Raw genomic sequence first — 8,535 nt, 5'->3', positions numbered from 1 at the left:
CCTGCAGAGGCTGAGGAGCCCGGGCCTGACCCTGCCTCCCCCAGCACCACCCCCCCTCCTGGGTCAGGCCTCGTCCCTCCTGCAGCCACCGCGCTCCCGGCAGATCCCGACCCGCTGAGCCCAGCTCCTTCCTGGACTCTGTCCATGTGCCATCACGTGGAGCTGGACTGGAGCTGGAGTCCATCACCCCCTCCAGCTGCTGCAGGTACCTTGCTCCAGCAGCTCCTCCAGGACTCCTGGGGAGCAGCAGGAGATCCCCACAGGGATCTCTGGGGCTCGGGTGGGCCAAGGAAGGGTCCTGGCAGTAAATCCTGTGCCAGCCTGGAAACCCTGAGGGATGGGGCATGGTGAGGGGTGGGCTTGGAATGACAAGTCCCCCTGTCCTACTGAGGTGACATTTGTCATCCCAAACAGCCCTGGGGGTGGCTGCGGGGATGAGCTGGAAGGAGAGAGTGGGGTTGAGATTGTCCCAGGAGGGGTGGGAGGTGAGGGTGGGGAAGGAAATCCTTTAGGATTGTCCTCAAAACTCTGTGGGTGAGTGAGCTTTGGCTTCTGGAAACTTCCCAGGAGATGCTGAGGAGCTGGGGATCCCAATGGAAGTGCTGGAAGAGGAGGTTGCTGTAGAGGGGCCACCAGTGCCTGAAATACCCTCAGAGGGTGGGAAGGAGGAGGAGGAGGAGGTGAAGGATTCAGGGAATGGTGTCCAGGATCTGGTGGCAGATGTTCCCCAGGAGCCAGGCAAGGAGAGGATCCAAGGTGCCTGCAGAGCTGTGGGAGATGGGGAGCAGCCCATGGAAGGTCCCCCCAAGGACCGGGCTGCCCCCTGCCAGCCCAACTCCCCCAAGGAGAGATACTCCTGCTCCATCTGCAGGAAGAGCTTCCTGCTGGAGATCAACTTTGTCATCCACCAGCGGAGCCACGGGGCCCGAGGAGGAGGAGGAGGAGGAGGAGGAGGAGGAGGAGGGAGGGGGGGGGGGGGAAGGAGGAGGGGGGGAAAGGCTCCTCCAGGGGGGCTCCGTGTCCTCCCTCCCAGCCCCAAACCTCGGGCAGGAGCTGCGGGCAGGAGCTGCGGGCAGGAGCTGCGGGAAGAGGCTGAGGTCGAGGGGACACTTGGTGCCGCTGCCGGAGGTGGTGTTCCCGTGCAGGGAGTGCTCGCAGAACTTCTCCAGCCTCAATTTCCTTATCCTGCACAAGCAGCTCCGTCCCTGCTGTGACACCGCCGGCTTCCCCCGGGCATCCCCCTCCCCACGGCACCCCCAGGCACAGCCCGAGGAGCGGCCCTACCAGTGCGGCATCTGCCAGAGAACCTTCGGACTCCGCAGCCACCTCACCTCCCACCAGAGAGCACACCGGTAGCGGGGGGACCCCGAACACCCCCGGGATGCTGCCGGGGGCACCCGCCCCACCGGGGGCATGGGGGAGGGAAGGGGGGTGTGGGGAGGGGTCCTGCTGGGGACAGGAGGGGTTCTCCTGAGGACAGGAGGCGATTTCCCGAGGACAGGAGGGGTCCTCCCGGGAATATGGGGACACTGCCGGATCCCCTGCCAGGCGTGGGGTTGGGCAGGGGCTCCGGTTCCTGTTCGGGTGACTTCTTGTTCCCCATCTCGGGTGGGAGTGGGCTGGTGGTTCAAGGACCCTTCCCCTGTCTGGAGAGCACCAAGAGATGCTGTGGAAACCAGGATGGTTCCCGGGGCTGCGTGTGGCTTCCTCTGGATCCAGGGGGGAGCGGGGTGGGGCTGTCCCTGGGCAGCACTGGGAATGCTGGGGGGGGTCCTCTGGGATCAACCATTTTGGGAGAACACTGGTGAGGTGCTGGGAGTGAAGCCTGAGGAGCACCCAGCGTGGAGGGGGGGTCATGGGCTGAGGAGCTGTCCCGGGATGGGAATGGGAGGGGGGGTCCAGATGGGTCCGGGGGAGATGGGGAGGGGGGGCACAGGAGGACATTGGGGGGGGGGGGGTCCTGGTGGGATGCCAGGAATGAAGCTGGAAGACCTGGTGGGGCCACGGCCGGGAGTAATGGGGCACAGGAGGATGGGAATTGGGGCGGGGGTCCAGATGGGTCTGAGGGGGTCCGGGAGGTTCTGGGGGGGCCGGGGGGCTTTGGGGGCAGAGGGGGGGTCCCGGTGGGGTGCCAGGAGCGGAGGCACCGGGGAGGGGGGGGTGTCTTGTGCCGGGGCAAGGGGCAGGGTCCCGCACCCCGCTGCGGGGATGAGGCCGGGGCTGGGGGGGGGGGAGGTCCCGGGGGGTCCCGGGTGTGAGGGGGCGGTGCCTCTGGCGGGCCGGCAGGGGGCGCTGTTGCGTGGAGCGGCGTCACGCGCGGCCATGTCCCGGTGGGGCTGCGGTCAGGTACGGGGGGGGGGGGCTGGGGGGGGGCAGGGGGAGCAGGGGGAGGCGGCGGAGGGTCCCTTCACACCCCCCCCCGCATCACCGAGCGCACCGAGTCCCCGCACACCGCCTGCCGGGAGCGGCGGGGCCCGCCCGGGCCTTGCCGGGCGCTGAGTGCGGTCCCGTCCCGTGCTGTGCCCCCCGGGTCAGCCCCTGACGGAGCCTTCCCCACCCCCAGGAGCCCGAGTGGGGTCCCGAGCCCCTCCAGCCCCTCCAGCCCCCCCAGCACCACGGACCCGACGGGGAGAAAGCGTCGGCCGTGCCCGAGATCACGCTATGGACCGTGGTGGCGGCCGTGCAGGCGGCGGAGAGGAAAGTGGAGTCCCAGGCCCTGCGGCTGCTGAGCCTGGAAGGGAGGACGGAGACGGCGGAGAAGAAAGTGTCCGGGCTGGAGAAAGCCGTGCTGGACTTCGGGAGCCGGCTGGAACGCAAGTGGGCTGCCCTGGCTGCTCTGCTGCAGGAGAACACCCGGAGGCTGGAGCACGTCGAGAGGCAGCTCCAGCAACACAGCTGCTGGGCACCCAGACCTGGGACCGGCACGGCTGGGGATGAGCCCAAGGTAACGGGGATGAGCCCAGCGAATGGGGGATGAGCCCCAGGGAATGGGGGATGAGCCCCAGGTAACAGGGGATGAGCCCCAAGGGATGGGGGATGAGCCCCAGGGAATGAGGGATGAGCCCCAAGGGATGGGGGATGAGCCCCAAGGGATGGGGGATGAGCCCAGGGAATGGGGAATGAGCCCCAGGGAATGGGGGATGAGCCCAGGGAATGGGGGATGAGCCCCAAGGGATGGGGGATGAGCCCCAGGGAATGGGGGATGAGTCCTAGGGAATGGGGGATGAGCCCCAAGGGATGGGGAATGAGCCCCAAGGAATGGGGGATGAGCCCCAGGTAACAGGGGATGAGCCCAGGGAATGGGGGATGAGCCCCAGGGAATGGGGGATGAGCCCCAAGGGATGGGGGATGAGCCCCAGGGAATGGGGAAAGAGCCCTAGGGAATGGGGGATGAGTCCTAGGGAATGGGGGAGAGCCCAGGGAATGGGGGATGAGCCCCAAGGGATGGGGGATGAGCCCCAGGTAACGGGGGATGAGCCCCAGGGAATGGGGGATGAGTCCTAGGGAATGGGGGATGAGCCCCAAGGGATGGGGGATGAGCCCCAGGTAACGGGGGATGAGCCCCAGGGAATGGGGGATGAGCCCCAGGGAATGGGGGATGAGTCCTAGGGAATGGGGGATGAGCCCCAGGTATCAGGGGATGAGCCCCAGGGAATGGGGCTGTGCCCAAGGTGGCAGCTGGGGACACCCCCAGGTGAGGGGCTGAGCCCTGAGGAGTGAGGATGCACCCAAGGTGACAAACAGAGAAAGAGGTGTCCCCAAGGTGATGAGGACAAGGCCTGGGTAACAGGGAGGTGCCTGAGGTGACAGGGACAAGCCCAGGGAACAGGGGTGCTCCCAAGGTGACAAACGGGGACAAGCCCTGGGTGACAGGGGTGTCCCCAAGGCAGTGATGAGCCCCAGGGGAGCCATGGGCAGGTGGCATCCCAGGGTGGCAGGCAGTGACACTCAGCTGCTCACTGTCCCCAGTGAAGAGGGGACCCAGAACCCCCCCACCCCATGGGCATTTCCAGCCTTGTTGTGCCCTGATGGGCACCTCAGGGGGGTGGCACTTCCCACTGTGCTGCTCCCCTGGGGATGGGGGTCCTGCTGGGAGCTGCTGGGGTGCATCAGGAGAGGGATCCTGGGGGGGCAGGAGGGGGCACAGGTGCCTTGATCTGCCCTGGGAGGCAACGGGATCCTGGGGGGCATCAGGAAAAGTGTGTCCAGCAGCTCCAGGGAGGTTCTCCTCCCCCTCTGCTCTGCTCTGCCCTGGGGAGAGCAGCCCTGGAATCCTGGCTCCAGTTTGGGGCTCCCCAGTTGCAGAGAGCCAGAGATCTACTGGAGAGAGGCCAAGGGAGAGCTGGGAGGGTGCTGAAGGGACTTGAGCATCTCTGGGGTGGAGAAAGAGTGAGAGGCCTGGGGCTGTTGAGGCTGGAGAAGAGAAGGCTGAGAGGGGATCTGCTGAATGTCCATCAGTAGCTGAGGGGTGGGGGGCAAGAGGAAGGGGCCAATCTCTGTTCAGTGGTGCCCAGGAATAGGAGAGGGAATCCTGGGCTGAAGGGAGAAGATGGGAAGTTCCAGCTGAAGCTGAGGAGAAACTTGTTGGCTGTGAGGCTGAGGGAGCCCTGGCCCAGGCTGCCCAGAGAGGTTCTGGAGTCTCCTTCTCTGGAGCCTTTCCAACCCCCCCTGGATGTGTTCTGTGTGCCCTGCCCTGGGGGATCCTGCTGGGACAGGGCTGGCACTGGAGCAGCTCTGGGGTCCCTTCCAGCCCTGAACATTCTATGAAATCACTCCCTGGGTGACACAGCTCCTTCCCACCAGAGCTCCAGCCCCACACTGTGTTCCCCTCTCCTTTTGAGGTGGAGGAGGTGGGAATGCCAGGATGGTGCCTGCTCTGGTTTCAGGTGCCTGCGTGTGAGGATGAGGGGTGCAGCCTGGCAGAGCAGGAGTGGGGCAGCATGCAGAGCCAGCAGAAGGAGCTCTACAGGATGGCCATGAAGGGGAGTTCCGAGGCCGTGGCTGCTCTGGGTGAGGATCAGTCTGAGGATCACTCCTTCCTCACTGAAATCATTCCCCTGCTTTGGTGACACCAACCTCTGATGGTCCTGGGAGGGCTGAGCCCACAGCTCCTCCTGCTGTGCCACAGCAGCTCCTTTAATGGGGGATCTGGGGTGGTCCCCTCAGCTCCCCCGGCACTTCCTAACACTGCTGCTCCCTCCCAGGCCCCGGGGATGTCAGTTCCAAACCTGCTCTGCTGCCACCAGCACAGGATGGGGAGGATTCGAGGACCCAGGGGCTGCTGGAGAAGGAAGAGGTCTCAGGGCACCTTGGTGATGGTGAGTCCTGGAATCATGGAACCATGGCATGGTGTGAGTTGGAAAGGACCCTACAGCTCATCCTGTGTCACCCCTGCCACCAGCAGGGACACCAGGAGGGGCCCCTCCACCTCCCCTCTCCCAGCTCCAAACCCTTCCCCCTCGCAGGCTCCCATCCCTCCAGGCCCTTGTCCCAAGTCCCTCCCCAGCTTTCCTGGAGCCCCTTCAGGCACTGGAAGGTGCTCTAAGGTCTCCCCGGTGCAGCCTTCTCTTCTCCAGCCTCAACACCCCCAACTCTCTCAGCCTGGCTCCAGAGCAGAGCTGCTCCAGCCCTCCCAGCAGCTCCAGGGCCTCCTCTGCACTGGTTCCAGCAGCTCCGTGTCCTTCTGCTGCTGGGGACCCCAGGGCTGGACCCAGTGTGTGTCACAGCAGAGGCTGTGAATGAGCAGGACAAACTTTGAAGAGCAAATCTTGGAGCCTGACAGAGCCCCCTGTGACAAGGAAACCACAGGGATGTAGGGAGCCCTGGGGTGAGGGGTGGGTGGCTCTGCAGCTCAGCTCCTGCAGCAGACACTCACTCCCTGCTGCTCCTGGGGGTTTTGGTTTCATCCTTTCCCCCAGATCCACCCTCCTGCACTCTGCCATTCCTGATAAAATTCCCTCCAGGACAGAGGGCTCTGTGGCCTCGACTTTGCCTTCACAGTTCCTCAGGTTTTGGCTTCTTTACAGAGTTGTTCTGGTTGGAACCTTTTCAGATCCCCGAGTCCAGCCAGTTCTGATTCTCAGCCCATCAGGTGTCCCCCAGGTCCAACAGAACCCCCGGCAGGCACCAGCACCCTCCCCACCTCCTGTGTCCCCAGCTTCAAACCTTTCTGCTCCCTTTCTGGTTCCTGTCACCAGCGTGTCCCTCAGCTCCTGCTGCAGCCCCGGGGTGGGACCCTGTCCCCTGCCAGTGCTGACTGGGTGTCTGCCAGCAGGTGAGAAGATTGTCATCAAGACAGAGGAGCAGCAGCCCCAGGAGGAAGGAGCTGAGATCCTGGCCCTGCCCCAGGCCCCCTCGGGGAGGCTGCAGGAGGAGGAGGAGGTTCCCCTGAGCCAGCAGCACCCACTGGTGCCCTGGGAGGAGCAGAAATCAGGAGGGGAGAGCTTGGGGGAGTTGTGCAGAGACAGCACCGAGTTCAAACCCGTGGTGGTGCCGGTGGAAGCTCAGCCTGTGCCAGGCCTGCCCTTCCCAACCGAGCAGGTCCTTGGCGTGGGGCTGGACCAGCCCTTCACCCTGCCCCAAGCTGTGCCACCAGGAGAAGTCCCCACGGCAGAGGTGACCTTGGAGGAGGAGGAGGAGGATCCTCACAACCTCCCTCTGGGCTGGAAGAGCGCCCGGCTGACCCGGAACCTGGCCCGGCAGCAGCAGAGGCAGAGGAGGAGTGGTGGAGGTGCTGGTGGAGGTGCTGGTGGAGGTGCTGGCAGTGGTGCTGGTGCTGGCAGTGGTGCTGGTGGGTCCTTCATCTGCACGACGTGTGGGAAGAGCCTGGCTCACCACGCGGCGCTGCTGCGGCACCAGCGGCTGCACACGGGGGAGAGGCCCTACCAGTGCCCCACCTGCGGGAAGACCTTCAACGAGAAGTCCAACCTCAACAAACACATCCGGATCCACACGGGGGAGCGGCCCTTCCGCTGCCCCTCCTGCGGCAAGGGCTTCACCCAGAAGCACCACATGCAGAAGCACCAGCACATCCACACCGGGCAGCGCCGCGGGACGGCCTGGCCCCCGCGCCCCGGCTGGCCCGAGGTGCGGCTGTACCGCTGCATCGAGTGTGCCGAGATCTTCCCCCAGAAATCCTCCCTGGAGGAGCACCAGCGCCGGCACACCCAGCAGAGACCCTTCCAGTGCTGGGGCTGCAGCAAGAGCTTCCGGCACCGCCAGTCCCTCAACCACCACCAGAAGATCCACGGCCCCCAGGCTCCCGGCGTCACCGGTGTCACCGGCAGGCCCAAGCTCTGACCCGGGACGGCCCCCGGGCACGGAGAAGGGAAGGGGCCACATGGCCCCCCGCCTGCTCTGCCATGAGGGGACACGCCATGGGCTGGTGGCACCACCACGGGGCTGCTGGCACCGACACTGAGCTCACCGCAAGGCTCTGCGGAGAGTGGCACCAGTGTGGGGTGCTCCATGATGCTGTGGGGCTGGTGGCACCAGTGTGGGACTTGTGTCACCAGTGTGGGGCTGCTGGCACCACTGTGGGGCTGGTGGCTCCACTGTGGGACTTGTGACACCACTGAGGGGCTCTCCACAGCACAGGGGGTCTTGTGGTACCACCGTGGGGCTGGTTGCACCAGCATAGGGCTCTCCACAATGTTGTGGGGTTGGTGATACCACCACGAGGTTCTCCACAATGCCACGGGGCGGGTGACATCACCATAGGGCTGGTGGCACCAACACAGGGCTCTCCACAATGCTCTGGGGCTTTTGGCACCAAAGTAGGGTTCACCACAGTGCCATGGGGCTGGTGGCACCACCGTGGGTATTGTGGTACCACTGCAGGGCTCAACAAGGCCATGGGGCTGGTGGTTCCAGTGTGGGGCTGGTGACACCATGGTGCTGGTGGCTCCAGTGTGAGCCTCTCCACCATGCCATGGAGCTTCTGGCAGCCCCGTGGGGCCGTTGTCCCCAGCAGGAGCAGCAGTGTGGGTGTCACTCAGGACTCTGTCACCAGGGTGTGGAGGGGGCAGGGGGTGTCCCGGGGGCTGTGCTCTGGGCAGCAGCTGGGCTCAGACTCTGGATAAAAACCTGGGCTGAGGAGGTCTCCTGGCGTGTGGCTTCTTGGGGGGGACACCTGGCACCATGGTGCTGCCCCAGCGCCCCTGGGGGCAGCCCCCCCATGTCCCCCGTGTCCCCTGCAGCCCCACAGGAACGTGGGAGCTGCCAATCCCAACCCCTCGGGGGGGCTGGCACCCTGGGGCCTTTCCTGGTCCCCTCTGTCCCTCAGTGTCCCCTCTCAGAGGGTTTGGGGCCCTGCTGACCATGGGGTTGGGATTGTGTGGGGCAGGGCCAGGCCCCAGGATGTCCCCAGCCCCCTTTGGTCCCCACACCCCGCACAGTTCTGTGGGGCCCAGGAACCCAAATCCTCTGGGGAGGGGGAACCATCCCCTGGGGCAGTGCTCGTGTCCCCCCCAGCCTGGGGGAGCACAGGGTGATGGTGACAATCATGGGGACACGGGGGGGTGACACCACCCTGGG

General features: G+C 65.4%; 1 protein-coding gene across 3 annotated transcripts; it reads left to right on the top strand.

The window, feature by feature from the left end:
- The first annotated feature begins 2,300 nt into the window (after positions 1 to 2,300).
- Positions 2,301 to 8,092, top strand: LOC103536267 (zinc finger protein 777-like). 3 transcript variants are annotated; one of them, XM_030446333.1, is made up of 5 exons: positions 2,301 to 2,346; positions 2,564 to 2,944; positions 4,887 to 5,010; positions 5,205 to 5,318; positions 6,275 to 8,092. In XM_030446333.1, the coding sequence occupies exons 1-5, from the start codon at positions 2,323 to 2,325 to the stop codon at positions 7,297 to 7,299; spliced, it is 1,668 nt and encodes a 555-aa protein (XP_030302193.1). In that variant the 5' UTR covers positions 2,301 to 2,322; the 3' UTR covers positions 7,300 to 8,092. The 3 variants fall into 3 exon arrangements, with proteins under 3 accessions (XP_030302193.1, XP_030302192.1, XP_030302191.1); XM_030446332.1 differs by having other exon boundaries at positions 2,308 to 2,346; positions 6,272 to 7,991; XM_030446331.1 differs by having other exon boundaries at positions 2,308 to 2,346; positions 5,205 to 5,351; positions 6,275 to 7,991.
- The last annotated feature ends 443 nt before the right edge of the window (positions 8,093 to 8,535 follow it).

This window comes from Calypte anna, chromosome 2 (assembly GCF_003957555.1).
Source record: "Calypte anna isolate BGI_N300 chromosome 2, bCalAnn1_v1.p, whole genome shotgun sequence".
Taxonomy (NCBI): domain Eukaryota; kingdom Metazoa; phylum Chordata; class Aves; order Apodiformes; family Trochilidae; genus Calypte; species Calypte anna.
This window is presented reverse-complemented; position numbering and strand designations above follow the sequence as displayed.

What these genes read in the sequence shown, in the direction of transcription:
- LOC103536267 (XM_030446331.1), top strand. Translation starts at nt 2,323, where the DNA reads ATGTCCCGGTGGGGCTGCGGTCAG. An exon ending in CCCGGTGGGGCTGCGGTCAG is followed by an intron (nt 2,347 to 2,563) that starts GTACGGGGGGGG and finishes CCCCACCCCCAG; the next exon opens with GAGCCCGAGTGGGGTCCCGA. An exon ending in TCATGGAACCATGGCATGGT is followed by an intron (nt 5,352 to 6,274) that starts GTGAGTTGGAAA and finishes GTCTGCCAGCAG; the next exon opens with GTGAGAAGATTGTCATCAAG.